This window comes from Natrix helvetica (genome assembly GCF_964273705.1).
Source record: "Natrix helvetica genome assembly, chromosome: 16".
Classification (NCBI taxonomy): Eukaryota; Metazoa; Chordata; class Lepidosauria; order Squamata; family Natricidae; genus Natrix; species Natrix helvetica.
In genome coordinates this window covers 6,449,011-6,465,596 of record NC_138563.1, presented here as the reverse complement: position 1 = coordinate 6,465,596, position 16,586 = coordinate 6,449,011, and the positions used below count along the sequence as shown (strand labels likewise).

The window sequence follows — 16,586 nt, the reverse complement described above, 5'->3', positions numbered from 1 at the left end:
CCTCTTTTGTAGCCTGGGAAAGTGGACAGATAATAATCAGAACACTTTCACAAATGGACAATCTCTGTATCTCAATTGCAGCAGAGAAAGAGAAACCCACATTAATTATTGAAACACATGATGCAGCTGAGCCATAAGAGCTGCAGAACAGGCCACTGATGTTACCAGTAATATATTATTGCTTCTCTCAATCTTCCTACCTCCATTCTCCGGTGCTCATAGAGCTTCTCCAGAAACAAATACTATTTTTCTTCTCCCAAAAGCTTCTGCGGATATCAGCTTGCCTAGTTTCCACTGGAAAAAAAGACAGTTTTGCTTTCCTTCAAAGATCATCTTTAATGAGCTAATAGTCTTTGCTGGGTTTGGGGATTATTGTTAAGGAGAAGAAACAGAATGCTTTCAGTAGGAAAATGTTCTTTATATGTTTGCTTAAAAGACAACTGCCCAGTATGTTCTTGAACACATTGGGAAAGAAAAGATTTAGGAGAACACATTTCCTTCCACCTTTAGTTCTTTCCCTTGCTACCTTTTTACAAATTATAAAAAAGGGGAAAAAGAACAGTAGATAATGTTGTTTTAGAGGATGTTTTTAAGGGCAGTGACGCAGTAGGTGCTTTCCAGTTCACTAGCAACCTGCAAGAGTCAAGAGTCCTGGAAGTGCCATAGGTCTAAAGCACATACTAATGTCAGTAGCAAACTTGTTGTTGAGGGAGAAGGTGATACTTCCTTTAAAGTAGAAAAGCCCTTGTAGAACTTAGACACAGCCATATCCCATCCAGCCAACTGCCTTTAATATTTGGTGGTGAAGGACTGGAACTCCAGAGTGGTGATCTGCCTCTCATTTGAGAACACCGCCTGATCAATGCGAGACATGGGGCTTCCGATGCTGCGAAGCCAGTTCTTCCTGGGCGGGGGAGAAGAAGAAGCAAAAATTAACAGCGCAATTCCTTCTTCTCCTGTTTTACCCTGCACATTGCCAGAATAGGAATATGTCTATTTATAGACCCAAAAAGCCATCAGGTGCAATGTGCACATTTGTTGGAACTTGGAAGGCAAGAACCATATTTATTAGACATTTTATTACAGATTCACCATGAATCATTGAAAGGAAGGAAGTATACTGCCAAAAGTTACCCGCAGAACAAATGGCTCCAATTAAGTTGAAGACGTAAATAAAGTTGCAGAAGGAAAAAAAAAGTGGGGAGAAGATTTAAATATGCTTTTGTGAAGATTTAAATAATTGTAATGGGATAAATTCCCACACAATTGGAAAAACAAGGGATCTCATAAGCTTTTACAGAGATAGTTTTAACATTGCCCCCTAATTATAAGCCCCCCCCCTTTGAGGTCAAATGTGTACCTTAAGGGAGAATTAAGGGGTTAAGTTTATCTATATTAAAACTTTTTTTCTCTGATATCTTTGGATGATTTTTGAAACTTACAGTGGTAGAATAGATGCCTAAACTATACAGGTTGTTCTCAATTTATAACCACAGTTGGGATTGGAACTTCCATCAGTAAGTGATGCAGTTAAAAGTTGTGCTCAATTTTATGACTGTTTTTGCTGAAGTCCTTAAGTGAATCCCACTTCCCCCATTAATGTTGCTTGTCAGAAGACAGCTGGGAAACTTGCAAATGGGGATTGCATGACCCCAGGAGACCTTCATAAATACATGACAGCATCTATTATCAAGTACACAACCTTTAATCATGTGACCGCAGGGACACTGTGATGCTCAGACGTACAAAGGCCAGAGGACTACCTGTACTTATAATTTTATAACCTGAGCCAAAAAAAGAACATAACTGTTAGAATAAAACTAGGTAGACTCAAGTTCAAACCTATCTTGTGAGCCACCCAGGGTTGTGTTTTTTAAGATGGACATTCACATAAGTATTTTAAATTAATTAAATAAAGCCATGAAGTCAACTGAATGTGAATGAGTAATTTGCTCATTTGTCACCTGATTGTCTCTGTAATCTCATTTTGAGAACAAAAGAAAATAGATATGCTACATTTAGCACTAAATATAATCATTGAAATAGGGGGAAAAACAGTCTTATTCGATTTAAAATAACTTCCCCAAGAGTTCTGAATTTGTTTGTGGCAGCAAAACCAATATCTTGTAATATTTTACAGACTAAGCAATACTGTGTAATAAGTTTTCATGGACTAATAGACTAATTGTCTTATAAAGTAGATATATTCCACACAAAACATTTTGGCCCTTTGACAAAGATCCAGTGTGGTATCTTATCATAAAAACCTTTCATCATTGTAACATTGCTAGTTTTTAGATTGTTTTCTGGGCTGAAGGTTATTTTTTCGCTTTGTTCATATAACATGCTAGACCAGGATAAAATTGAATTGCATAATTTAATATTGTAGGAACCCAGCTATTGGCTTGCATGAATGAGGTCATCACACTAAGCTAGAATGTGGTTTATTCGTTGGGTGTGCATAGCAATTATCCTTTTAACATTTTAAGATTTTATGCATAACATGCAAATCCCACCTTTCGTGGCATGCTGGGCTCTGTACATTAAAGGGGAAAAACACAATCTAAATGTGATTTAATTTACATTTAATTAGAATCAAATTAAGTACAGTCACCATGACCGCTCCCCATGTATTTTACAATAATTTGCATTTGCAATTTGGCAGCGGCCAAGGCAAAGGCAAACATCAGTTGGAAGGCCATGCCCAATATCTGAGTGTATGTGAGCTGCAACCATCAAAAGTGAAATGGATATAACTGTTTGATTTTCAAACAAAAAAATATAAAAGCACCGTATTGATATCAGCAGTCCATGCCTATGAAATCTAAAGAAATGTTCTAAGGATCATGTTATATAAAGAACCTATGAATGAGTTTTCCCACGTAACATAAGAAAACAACTTTCTGCACACTGCCCACACACAATACATTTGCCCAGCTGGTATTCCATTTCAAAAACTGAAATGCTGCCTATTTATTCCCACCCAATACTTAATTGCAAAAGAACACTGAGAGTCACATGGATGGTTTTACACCTTTGCTTTTTTATCCTGCACTCACTTGGGAGGAGAAAAGGGTAGGGGGAGAAGAAGAATGTGCATTGAAGAATAGTGTTGCTATGGATGATCTCCTTCCTATTTATCCCTGGTTCCTCAAAGCCAGGGATGGAGTAGTGTGGTTGCTATGGAAATGGCCCCAATTTCCCCCTCCCCCCCTGAGACATGAAGGTAGACAATATGTAGAGGCAGGTTGCTATGGCAACTGTCCCAGATATTTTTTCCCGTCCATGCTCTCTCTCTCTTTCTTCAAGGTGATAGAAGATCTGGTTGCTATAGTAATTGCCTCTGGCTGTCATCTTTCTAAAGGTGACAAAGCACTGTTGCAGAAGTTGTTACACCAACACAACACAAAGCCTGCGGGTCACTCTAAGCTCAGACCCTGCTTTCGCTCACTTGGTCTTCCTTTCCTCCTTCTACCCCCACACAGATTCACCTCTGCTGTGGCTCAAAAATTCATAAAGCAATTTTCTTCATCTCCTTCTGGACCAGTTCTCTAATTGCATGCTGACCCAAGTCCTAGATTTAAGGGTGTCAATTCCCTCTAGAGGCAGAGTCTGGAGAGGTACCCTACATAGACATTCTCAATGGAGGCTGGGTGGAAGGGAAAGAATCCTATAAATTGCTAATAGGAGGCTATCTTCAGATCACAGTTGTGAAAATGGTGATAATAGGTTCTCATTTCTACTATAGCTAGTTCCTGACTTATGACCACAATCAGGATCAGAATTTCTCTTGTAAAGGGGGTTGTTAAGTGAGTTGCACCCAATTTTACATCCTTTTCTGCCACAGTTATTAAGTGAAGCACTGCAGTGGTTAAAGGAATTGTCAAGCATAGGAAATCCAGAATCCCGGCAGTTCAGATGAATATATAGATTTATTTTATGCTAAAGCTCTCTACAAGAAGAGTGAAAGAACGGTGAAAGCGAGTTGGCATAGGTAAGAATCAACCAAGGAATTCAAGATGGGCTGGACTTACATTTCTTGTTGGCCTGAAGGGACATCAAAATTGATGATGTATCTGACCCCTCTCTTGGGCTCAACCTGGTCATCTCCTACATGAATCATGCGGTCAATAAGTAAATCCAATATCCCCCATTAATTTTGGGTGTCAGGCTGGTTGAGAAAGTTGCAAATGGCAAGCATGTGACGCCAAGACACCGCAACTGTTGCAAATACAAGCAAGTTGCCAAGCGCTCAAATTTTGATCACGAGACCATAGGGATGTCACAACAGTCATAAATCAAAGGATTAATCTTAAGTCACTTTGTCAGTGACTTTGTGACTTTGAACAATTGCTAAACAATTGGTTGTAAGTTGAGGACTACCTGTAGTTTATTTTCCACCTCAAGAGAACCAGAAGGTCATTCAGAAAGAGCAAGGAGCATGGTCCCCCTCACAGGTTTCAAGCCACATGTGACAATCCGTAAGAAATTCACCTCTTGTTAAAGGATATATACAAAAGTAACCATGGCACATGATTTTAAGATACAAAGTTGGTTGATGCTGCTTAATGTGGAGCCTAATCAGAATGGGGCTTTTGAACTTTCTCTTCCAAGAATGGTTGGAAATGCCTTAACTTGGAGATTTTAATTTTTAAATGGCAATAGAACAAACTCTGATCAGGACAGGAACATAAATAACTTTACATTGTATTCAGCATCCTGTGGATTACTGCAGAAGTAGTTGCTTAGCTGTTTGGTTAACAGCAACTGTCTAGTACTAGCTTGGAAAATCGACAATTAAGGCCTGTGATGGAACATCTTTATCACCAAAGGTATTCTATCTTTGGCCAGCAAGTGCAGGATACAAACCCCAAACAATTCCATCTTCAATCCTGATGACTTGTACAGCTAGTCCTCGACTTACAACAGTTCATTTAGTGACAGTTTGAAGTTACAATGGCACTGGAAAAAGGAACTTATGACCTTCTTTCGCACTTATAACCATTGCAGCATCCCTATGGTCCCCTGATTTTACATTCAGATGCTTGTTAACTGGTTCATATTCATGACGGCTGCAGTGTGCCAGGGTCATGTGATCACCTTTTGTGGCCTTCTGAGAAGCAGAGTCAAAGGGGAAGCCAAATTCACTACACAATGTTACTAATTTAACAACTGCAGTGATACACTTAACAAATGTGGCAAGAAAAGTCGTAAAATGGGGCAAAACTCATTTAACAAATTTCTCACTTAGCAACGTACATTTTGGACTCAATTATGGTCGTAAGTCGAAAACTACTATACTGAATTTCGAAGAACACTCCAATTCCAAAATTGGTGTTCAGCCGTGGCAATTTCAGGTGTCATATAAAGTCCTTTTCCCCATCTCCGTAGCATTCCTTCTGAGACACTTAGCAATCCCATCACCATTTTATTTGTTATTTATTGATTTAATTTGTGTGCCACCCCTCTCACTGTTGAAGTGACTCTGGGCAGCTTACCAAATAATAAATATCAAAACAAATTAGTAAGAATTAAAAACAGACTAAAACCCAATGATGAACTGTATAAGGGTGGAGTCTTCTCTTTTACTTCATCAACCACCTCCAATATAGCCATAACCTTCAGAGCCACATTGTAAGGACCTTCCGGAAGTCCAAGAGGGTGGGGTATCACCCTACACCTTTATTTTTTTATGGTCAGCCAGTAATCATCCCACTTGTTTCAGCAAAACCATTTTAATTGAAGGAGCCAAGTTTGCTTACTTACATAATCTCCACTTTCTCCTTTGGGCCCTGCACCTGTCCGGTCACAGTCCCACTGGCTGTATTCTTCACCCAGCCAACCAGTCCTAGTTTTTTCCCTTGTTCTTCGGTGTACTAACAGGAGAAGAAAAAAAAGATATCATCAGGAAATCTAAAGTTATATACTGGTGGTCCTCAACTTACAACAGTTCGTTTAGTGTCATTTCAAAGCTACAACAGCAATGAAAAAAAGTGACATGACTATTTTTTACACTTACAACTGTTGTGGCATCCCCATGGTCATGTGATCAAAATTCAGGCGCTTGGCGATCGACTCATATTTATGATGGTTGCAGTGTCCCAGGGTCATGCAATCACTTTTTGTGACCTTCTGACAAGCAAAGTCAACAGGAAGCTGGGTTCACTTAACACCCGTGTTACTAATCTAACAACTGCAGTGATTCACTTAACAGCAGTGGCGAGGAACGTCGTAAAATGGAGCAAAATTCACAATAAGTGTCTCACTTGGCAGCAGAAATGTTGGGCTCAATTGTGATTGTAAGTCGAGGACTACCTATATACATTGCTTGGTATTTCTCCATTTGATGACTCCAGCTAAGTGTGTGAACGGACTTTATTGAGAAATGCTGGTTTCAAGATTATATCAATCAGTTATGTCTGATCGGAGATGACTATTTCAGATAGGCAATGCCTTCGGGTATTAAGGGAATGAAGGAACTGAAGAAAGGCAGCTTAGCAACAGTAGCCCGGTTTTCATCCTGGAGCTTTGCTATATTTTCCCAAGGACTGCCTACATTTTCTGAGGTACAGGATTCATATGGAGCTGTCAGCTTGCTTGGATTTAGCAGGAAACCCGTTCTTGAGGCTTTCGAGACCATGACAAAACCAGCTGCAATAATGTTTTTTTTTAAATTCCAGCAGATATTTTAAAGATGCATATAAGCACCCAATTGATGCCAAGACATATGTAAATGTCCCAGACTTGTGCTGAGATTATTCAGTGTTATCTGCATATGGCTTGCTGCTGTTACATATTCAGCCTTTCATCCTGATCTTGCTTCCAAACCCCCAACCTCTGTTGATAGCTGATAGGAGCAGCTTCTCTGTTATTGCTCCCATGATTCCAACCCTGCTCTAATATCCAGGAGTACAGGCTCAAGGATTACACTTGAACAACAATGGTTTCCTTTATATGGTGCATGATAATAGGAAACCAGTACTGAATATTTAAAACAGAAACACACCTTCCCTCATTTACTACGATATACATCTCTATATCTATGCATCTAAAACTCCCTTGTTTGTCTGTATGTAACCTTTAACTGGGCAAAACAGTATATCACAGGGGCCCAATTTTTGAACCAAGGTACCTCAAATGGGCTAACTTACAGAATGCATCCAAAATATGTCACCCATAACTCCTATGAAATAGAAATTTAGCAAATTTTATAACATAAAATTTTATGTCATTTTATGACATAAAATTACCACAAAGCATTTTATAACATAATGCAAAATGGCATAAAGCATAGGTGTGGGCAATCTGGGAGAAAGGAGGCTTTTGCAGTTCGGTGGGCTAACCCAAAATCCCTAACCCTAACCTAAAACCTCTAACCCTAACCCAAAACCCCTAACCCAAAACCCCTAACCCTAACATGTCTTGTGATCAACTCCTCATATTTGACTCTACTATACAGTTCAACCTGGACTATTTTCAGGGAAGATGCCTCTCTGAATACCTCCCTGAATTTTTTAAGTCCAATCCATTAGAAGCTCTGCCATTTTTGAGGGCAATATCTCTGAAGTGATGATGACCCAATGGGCCATGAGTTATCTAGCAATATGTTAGAAAAGTTACGACTTACCTTTCTAAAGAAGACACCTAGAAAAGAGAAGAGACACAGTAGATATCATTACAGCTACACAAATATCTACTGTACTCCTAAAGCAAGTGTGATAAGTGAGCTGCTGGGCTCTTCCAGTAGGGATTATAAACTGCAGTATCTCATAACAGAAAATTAAAGCACCAATAAAACCATTCACAATATAGCCCAATGGTTGGTAATTAAAATATTTAAAGCAAGGAGTCCAATCTTTCTGTTTTGCTGGGCTGTCTGAATATCTTCCTAAATTTTTAAGAACTTTTAATATTCTTAAAAATTAGTCCATCATTTAAGAGGCTCCATCTTTTATAGTAAGCCTTTCCAATCCATTGCTGTCCACATGGGCTACCACAACCCCTCACCAGTATGGGATCAATGGAGGTTATCGCACATCTTGAGGGTACCAAGATGCAAAGGCTGTCTTAAGACATCGCCATCTTAAGATGACATAGGTACAAATGATCCAACTGAATTACAGCTTTCTTTGAAGGGCTGCCAATCTTTTCTTGAAACCATGACAGTCCTTATGTGACTAAACCATTTTTTTATTGCATTACAGCTTCCTGTATGATAGAAGAAATAAATTCCTGCTTTCCAATCCTGCAGGTTCCAGAACTGTGGAGTTTACAAACTCATTTAAAATCCTGGTTTGTTTAGATATAATAAACCCTAATCCACGTTAAACAAGTTACTAAATCATCCCTACCTGATTTGTTTGCCTGCTCATAGAAGAAGTAAAGCAGGCTGTGTGTTGCTCTCTTTTAATACTGTGGATAATCCAGAACTCAACTCAACATAACTGTGGTCTTCATCCCTCCAAAAGATCTTGCTTTCTAATTTATTTTCTACAAATAGCCCACAGTACTTTTTGTCTCCTGTGAAATTCCTTTACCTTTTCCCCTTCATTGCCATCATAGAAACTATATTCTTGTTCAATTTTCTTTTATAGACAATTGGAATAATAAAGAATAAATAAATAAAATGCTGAATGTTTACAATAATACTGAACATTCTGCAGCATTACCATACGCCAACAAATGACCAGGAATTGCAGATAAGAGCTGTTCACTGGCCTATTATGTTACTTTTTTGTTTATATTTTTATTAACATATGCTCCCTCAATCATGAAGTGACTCTGGATATAGAATTGTGAAAACGATCCCTTATCTGAAGTTTAAGAGACAGGTAGAAATCCCTCAAAAGCAAATATCACAGATTCTAATTCCTAAGAATAGCCCTACCCCTACCCCCCCAAGAAAGAACGAAACCACATAGCATAAATCTCAGAAGAGTTCTGCCCTCTTTTGATTCCTCGTTTCTGGAGAATGGCAGCTGAAGCTATATGACTTCTTGAATGTCACACATTATGTTATTTTTAAAATAGATTATGGGGCTGCGTATGTTCAATTTAAAAGAGGTTGAATCAAAGATGCTCAGCTTCCCTCCCTGAAATGGCCCAGATCTCAGTATTGTGGAGAAACAGCCTCTCATTTTCTGCACTATGATATGTAGATTCATCACTAAATTACGTTAATGCTCCCAATTAACTTCTCCATACATTCCCCTTGTGTACCGGCTTAAATTAAGTTCCTTTAGAGAGCCTTTGCAGATAGCTTTTAAAGCAATCCCAGGCTGTCTTACTGCCATTAGAACTGAAGCAAGATTCTGCAGTTGGAGAAGCAGACTGCAGGCATCTTATTTCAAGGACTGTACTATTTGCAGAGCAATCCGCTGGAAAGCAAAGCAACCGTATCAGTATACAAAAATCCCGTAGTAGCAAGAATAATATCAAAGGGAGGAAATAAAATCTAGACTCACCTTGGACTTCCCCATAAATCTCATAGTCGATTGCCCAGAACTCGGAAGAAGCCATTGTCCAGTCCAAGTCACGGGGAGCTGACAGCAGCTTCCAAAGAGACTGAGAGGGGGTATGTATGTGTGCTATCTGATCTGCTTTACACTGCAGTTTGACCAGGCTGTATTACTAAATTCAGCAGTAGGCTAGAAAGCTATATGTGGCCCACCTGGAACAAGGAACAGGGAGAAATGTGCTTTGTTATTCAGCCATAGTTAACTGTGTGCTAAATCACCTACTTTATATGCAGGAAAACATTTCCAATATTTCCAAGCAGGGCTGGGGAACCTCCTGGCAGAAACCCTGGAGGATGATTATCAGTCTGCATCAGTGCTAGTCTAGATGGATCAAGGCAAGCCAATTTCCTTTTTCTAAACCCAGCCTCATAATAGCTGTATAGGAAAGAACTTTGGTAGGGAGACAGCAAAAAAAACTGATTCAGATTCATAACTGTAAGGAAACTTGCTCTTATCTTACATTTTAGCAATTGATTGCTATACCTATGGGCTGGAAAAAGGCACCTCCATGTCTAATATTTTATACGAGATCTAGGAATGAGATTTTTTTTTTAAACTGATGCCAGCAAGACTATTCTCTTGCTCTCCATCTTCCTATTTTCTGTAAGCAAAAGAATGTATAAAAGGGAGAAGGATAAATAGCTGCAGACATCCTTTTAGTTACTTGGTATACAGCCCCATGGTACATTCAACAAAAACAAAATGTGCACGCATTTGTTAAAGAACTGTGCCAATTTCAGCCCCCATGAACATGCGTGGGCCTCGCACTGAGAACTGCCAACTCAAAATGTCAGATTAAAGAGAGATTCAGGATCTGTTCCTAAGAGTTTGAAATAAGATGTATTTCCTCGTATTCCGTGTGTTGATGTTAGATCAATGGATTGTCTCTTTTTTCCCCTATTCAAGCATTTTCGGCCATGTTTTAATAATTCTATTGTTCTGATACTCCAGGTACATTTCTGATGAGCTTTATACCACTCAAGTAATAGTCTGTTGACCTAAAATTTTAAGAAAACGTATGGCCATAGAGGTCAACTCTACCGGTATCAATATCTTTAAATGGGTACATTAGTCGCTATCTGACATAAGTAGCTACGGTATATATATATATGTGTGATTAAATAAATAAATATGGCACAATTTTTAAATTCATCAGAGTTTTCTTTCTTGGATGGTATGGGGAATTTTAATAAAGTAAGAATAAATCACCATAAGGTTGTACTGGTATTGCAAACAGCAGAACCTAACTGGTTGGAAGTGGGGAATCACATGACCCCAGGATATTGCACCTGTTGTAGGCACCCAATTTGTTCATGAGTCTGTGGGGATGCTGTGACAGTCATAAGTGTGAGGACCTGTACTAAGTAAAAAAAAAATCAAGTGCTGTTGTAACTTAGAATGGTCGCTAAATCCAAGATGAGGACAATCTACACAGCCAAGTTTCAGGGCATATTTAGATGCATTTTAATTCCTAGTGAACTAAAATAAATATAAATTATAAGGCTATTAGTGTGAAAAGCATTTTTTTCTTAAAGGAACTTATTCGTCTACTTCATGGGTGTCAAACCCGCGGTGTCACGTTGCCATCACATGACATTTAGTTTTTCCTTTGCAGAGCTGTGGTGGCCATAGCCTGCGCGTGACATATCCAGCCTGCAGGCTGCCAGTTTGACACCCCTGATCAAGTTGCTAGCTTAGTAATGGAAGGAACTTGTTCTGGTTTCCATTCTCACTTTTTGTATGCTTTACTATAGTGTATGAGTTTCTTTCTTAAAGCCTAATGCTACATTAACAGCATCAGAATGAGCAAAATAAATCTTTGCATCATTTGGTCCTCGCATGTATGACCGTTGTAGCATCTCCACGGTCACACGATTAAAATCCAGGCACTTGGCAACCGCCACGTGTTTACCACAATTGCAGCATTCTGGAGTTGTGTCATCCACCATTTGTGACCTTCCCAGACAGCTTCTGAAAAGCAAAACCAATACGGGAAGCCAGATTTTGCTTAGCAACCATGGATTCACTTAATAACTGCAATGATTCACTTAGCAACTATGGCATAAAAGGTTATACATTTGATCATGACTCACTTAACAACAACCTTGCTTAGAAATGGAAATTCTGGTCCCAATTGTCATTATAGGTCACGTCTACCTGTATTTATATAACATAAGGGGATGAAAGAGAATGGCAGTTAATAAATATGAAATATAAACAAACAAACACATGCAATCCCCAACAGGTAATGTTGACAACCGCAGTGATTTGCTTAATTTCGGGCACAATGGAAAGTGTTGCTTGCCCCCTATAAAGCACTTCATGGCCCAGGGCCTGGTAATTTGAGGGTTATCGTCTTGTTTCCTATGGCATTTGCCCATCTTGTGCCATCCGAGTTGGCACATTTCTCAATTAAGCAGTGCTACCTGACTGGAGGCAGGAATGGGCCTTCTCAGTCATGGCCTCTGCCCTCGGGCACGCTTTCCTCTCCAAGAATGAAATGTCTGCCACCCTTCTGTGCCCCTCTATAAAGATCCCAGGATTTTGCCCTGTGGTAAGATAGGCAGCCGATAATAACTACACTGGTGTGCTGACAACCAGTGACAAATTCTTTGTGTATCTAATCACATTTGCCAATAACCTATTCTATTCCATTCCATTCCCTTCCCTTCCCTTCCCTTCCCTACCATACCATACCATACCATACCATACCATACCATATACCATACCCATACTATACTATTCTTTATATTCTATTCTATTTTATTCTTCTATTCTTTTTACTCTACATTCTATTCTTATTCTTTTATATTCTGTATTCTATTCTATATTTTACTCTATATTCTACTCTATATATTCCATTCTAGTCTATATTTTACTCTAGAATAGAATAGAATTCTTTATTGGCCAAGTGTGATTGGACACACAAGGAATTTGTGTTTGGTGCAGATGCTCTCAGTGTACATAAAGAAAAATAAAATAGAATGCATTCATCAAGAATCATAAGATACAACACTTAGTGATAGTCATAGGTTACTAATAACCAATCAAATTATACTATTAAAGAAATAAAACAATATAATTTTTAAAGATACAAGCAACTGTTATAGTCATAAGTGGAAAGAATAATAGTATATTATTATACCATTCTATATTCTATTCTACTTTCTCTATATTCTATTCCTATATTTTACCTTTCTGGCTATGCTAGGCTATGTTTCTATTTTATTCTATTCCATTCCTATTCTATATTCATTCTGTTATTCCATTCTATTATATGCTAATTATTCTATTCTATATTCATTGTTATTCTATTCTATTCTATATTCTATTCAAATCTAGGTTTCTCCAGTTTCTCTATTCTTTTCTAAGTTTCTCTATTCTATTTTACTTATTCTATTCTCATTCTATTCTATGTCCATTCTGTTATTCTATTCTATTAATTCTATTATTCTATTCTATTCTGTATTCTATTTTAATTTCTATTTCTATTCATAAACGTTATACCTCCTCCCTCAGGATAGCTGCCAAGCGGGGTCTATTTCGAGGGTTTGTTTAAACTAATTTCCCCTCAGCCTGACCCTTTCCAGAAACGGGGCAGCTTCAGGAGAAGCACATAACAATAATCATGACAATAAAAAGTAACGACAACAGTGGGCCGGAAAAGAGGGGTTTGGATGTCACCATTCCCGGTAACTCGTGATTTTTTATTTTATTTTTTATAACATTGCTGTTATTTACCCTTGAGGAATAGAGGGAGGTGGGGGGGGGGACAAAGGAAGAGGGGGGGAAAATGGAGCTCAAAAGAAGCGACTAAGGGAAGAAGCGATGCGAGATTTGGCGGGAAGACGGGCGCGCGCCGAGACGACATGAGGAGAAGGGGAGGAGGGCGCGCGCGCTCTCTCCCGAGGCGCAGCTGGGCGGGAAAAGGAAGCCGAGCCATGAAGGGGAAAGCGGCCTCGGGCGTGCGGATGGTGCGCGCGCCTGTGAGGAGGAGGGGGGGCGCGGCGGAGCTGAGCGGGAAAGCGGCCTCGGGCGTGCGGATGGCGCGCGCGCCTGTGAGGGTGGTGGGGGCGCGCGGGCGCGGCGGAGCCGAGCGGGAAAGAGAAGCCGAGCCATGAAAGGGAAAGCGGCCTCGGGAGTGCGGATGGTGCGCGCGCCTGTGAGGGTGGTGGTGGGGGGGCGCGCGCGCGCACACACACACACACACACACACACACACACACACATGTTATTAGTGACAATGTATATGCTGACACACTTGACACACAAACGCATACATCTATACCACATATGGATTAATATATAGAATCACACCTAGGTAAAGAACAATAAGTGCACTGACTCCCACTCATACATATGCACCCACATACATATAGACACTCCCACATACACTCCCACACAGTTACACACGTGTGTGTGTATGCACACATGTATGTGTATATGGGAGTGTCTATATGTATGTGGGTGGTTGCATATATATGAGTGGGAGTGCAGGTGTCTAGACCCATGTGTGATTTTATATATAAATCTGTGTGGTGTGTATGCACACATATATACACATACACACAGAGAGATACATGTTTATCACACCACACATATAATGTACGTGCAATCTATACATACTTGTAATATATTCAGTCCTTTTCTGCTAGGTGTTTAAAAATGGACTGATTAACATACATATGTCATGTGTGTGCGTGTGTATGTTATCTCTGGTTATATATTTATTTTTCTTTTGAAAGCAGGCATCAGAATTTCATTTTTTAATGTATGCCAGTGGGTTCGCAGGAAAAAGTTACAATTAAGGTTATCTTATATACATACTTGTATATATCATCACACTTATGTATAGGCACAAATACATATATAGACACACACACGTACATACCAATGTACACACACTAACATGCTTTTAAACATGTGCACCCATCCATGGTACTCATGCACATAGACTAGTTTAACAAACCTCAGAATGAACTTCAAGCTTTGCCTTTTGCCCGCTCTAGTTTTGGAAACTCGACTTGTTTCAAGCAAGAGTTTGTGCCACATTTGAAATTGAACTTTTCGTTTGAATTTCAGCCAACTAACCTATAGATATTGAGCCGGGTATCTCTGTGGTAGCATTTGAAGTAGGTCAATGCTTCCCCTAACAAAAATGTATCCCCCCCCAAAAAACCTAATACCTTGGCAGGTATCAAATGGATCACAATCCAATATCACTCCTGTTGATTTAAAACTCACGGTGACAAATATGTGGTCCAGTTTGGTGCTGGATCCAGTCTAGATTTTTACAAAAGAAGCATTGGCCACCAGTGTAATTTCACAAGTACACATTAACTGAGTTCAGCAAGGATAACGAGTGGCTCAGATTTGTGGCTGAGAATGTTGTGGAAACACAGAAACTATTTGTAAGCCATCACGTTAAAGTAAAAATATAATTTGCCTCTTGGGCCACAGAATTGTTATTTAACAATTCTATTTCATTCTATTTCTTCTTCTTCTTATTAAGTTACAAAGTCTGCTTGTTGTGCATTGCTTAGTTGTTTTTTTTTAGCAAAGTATCAATGTATGATGTGATAAGATTTGTTTTGCAGCTGGCTTGTTAACAGTCCTCAGCTTCTGGCTATTGCTTAGTGATTCTTTGAGATTACGACAGCACTGAGAAAAAGGACTAAAAGACTGGTTCTCGGATTTATGACTATCACATCGTACCCACAGTCATATAATTGTGATTTGGGCACTTGGGTTATATCGGTTATGGTCACATGATAACTCATGTTACAACTGTATCCTCTAGCAATGGACATTCCTGTCCCAATTGTGGTCATAAGTCAAGGACTAGTACTAATTAGTAATATAAATTAGTGTGTATATAATTTGTTCCTGCTTTATTGTTTTTATTCAAGGTGGAAAATATATCCAACACACCTTCTTCCACTTAGTTACCCCATAAAATTCGGTGGGAAGGGAACACCGTTGGAGATGAGCACCCCCCCCCCCCTAGAGTCAGGAACGACTAGCACATACATGTGAGGATAACCTTTACCTTTAATAATAATAGCAATATGAAGCAGCCCCAATGGTCATCAGCTTCAGTAACCAATTTTGACATATTGAAAGTATTTTTGCTACAGATGGATTCTTCTCTTCCTTTAAAAAGCCATCACCTTGTCTAACCAGATGGCCAGCATAAGCATATTAAGAACAACATTACTTCTCTTGATTAATTATATGATCAAAGGCAAACAGAAGATAATAGCTCCTGGGTTGCAGACTATTTCTCCTATTCAGATGTTGGGAAACCAGATATGCAATTTGCAAGCTGTAACTGGCTATCCTTCTTTGGTAATGTCAGGAAATCTGGAACTAAAGTGTTTATTTTTGTGTGTGCATCCAAACCAGTTCCACATCTTTCAAAACATCTGGATAATGTAAAGATAAGTTCTTGGTGCCATACATCTTATTTTAATAGTGGAACAGCCTATCCCAGATCTTGACCTCTTTATAAATCTGAAAAGTTATGAAAATAGAAACAGTCTGGGGATGCCTTCACAGAATGTCACAAGACCCATTTTTCCTTCCTAAGAAAGGAAAAAACAGGATTTTTAAAAATAAGACAAGGAAGAAGCTTATAGCTAGCAGGAAAGACTGAGATCCTTGTTCACTTTTGCTAAAAATAAAATAAAATAACTAAAATAAATTCTCATGGAACCAAGAATCACAGCCATACAAATACAGTACTAGAATTAGTAGGTCAGTGTCCTAACTTAGTTTAAGAAAGCTCCAAAGATAAAGTAGGGGTAAAAGGTATTGATATGAGATTGATTCTTTTAAACGTAATAAAGATTGGAGACAAAAATCTTTTCATTCTCTGGAACTATACCTCTGATCAGTCTTAGCCATTATGAATAATAATAGGTAAAGGTAAAGGTTCTCCTTGCATATATATGCTAGTCATTCCCAACTCTAGGGGGCGGTTCTCATCTCTGTTTCAAGGCCGAAGAGCCAGCGCTGTCTGAAGACAGTGGTCATGTGGCCGGCATGACTAAACACCGAAGGCGCATG

At 39.1% G+C, this 16,586-nt stretch overlaps 2 protein-coding genes across 2 annotated transcripts in view; one reads left to right on the top strand and one right to left on the bottom strand.

Annotated features, from left to right (window-relative positions):
* Positions 1 to 322: 322 nt before the first annotated feature.
* Positions 323 to 9,769, bottom strand: LOC309400204 (acylphosphatase-2-like). Its single transcript, XM_081968599.1, has 4 exons — positions 9,465 to 9,769; positions 7,628 to 7,644; positions 5,767 to 5,876; positions 323 to 904 (listed from the first exon to the last, which is right to left on the bottom strand). Exons 1-4 carry the CDS (start codon positions 9,517 to 9,519, stop codon positions 790 to 792), a joined length of 297 nt encoding a protein of 98 aa, XP_081824725.1. The 5' UTR covers positions 9,520 to 9,769; the 3' UTR covers positions 323 to 789.
* A 2,207-nt stretch (positions 9,770 to 11,976) lies between these two features.
* Positions 11,977 to 16,586, top strand: part of TOP6BL (TOP6B like initiator of meiotic double strand breaks) — a gene marked incomplete at its 5' end in the record, with an annotated part of 32,624 nt that continues 28,014 nt past the window's right edge. The window contains one exon of the mRNA XM_081967912.1: positions 11,977 to 12,072. Within this exon, the coding sequence (XP_081824038.1) occupies positions 11,977 to 12,072 (96 nt within the window). The remainder of the gene's footprint in view (positions 12,073 to 16,586) is intronic.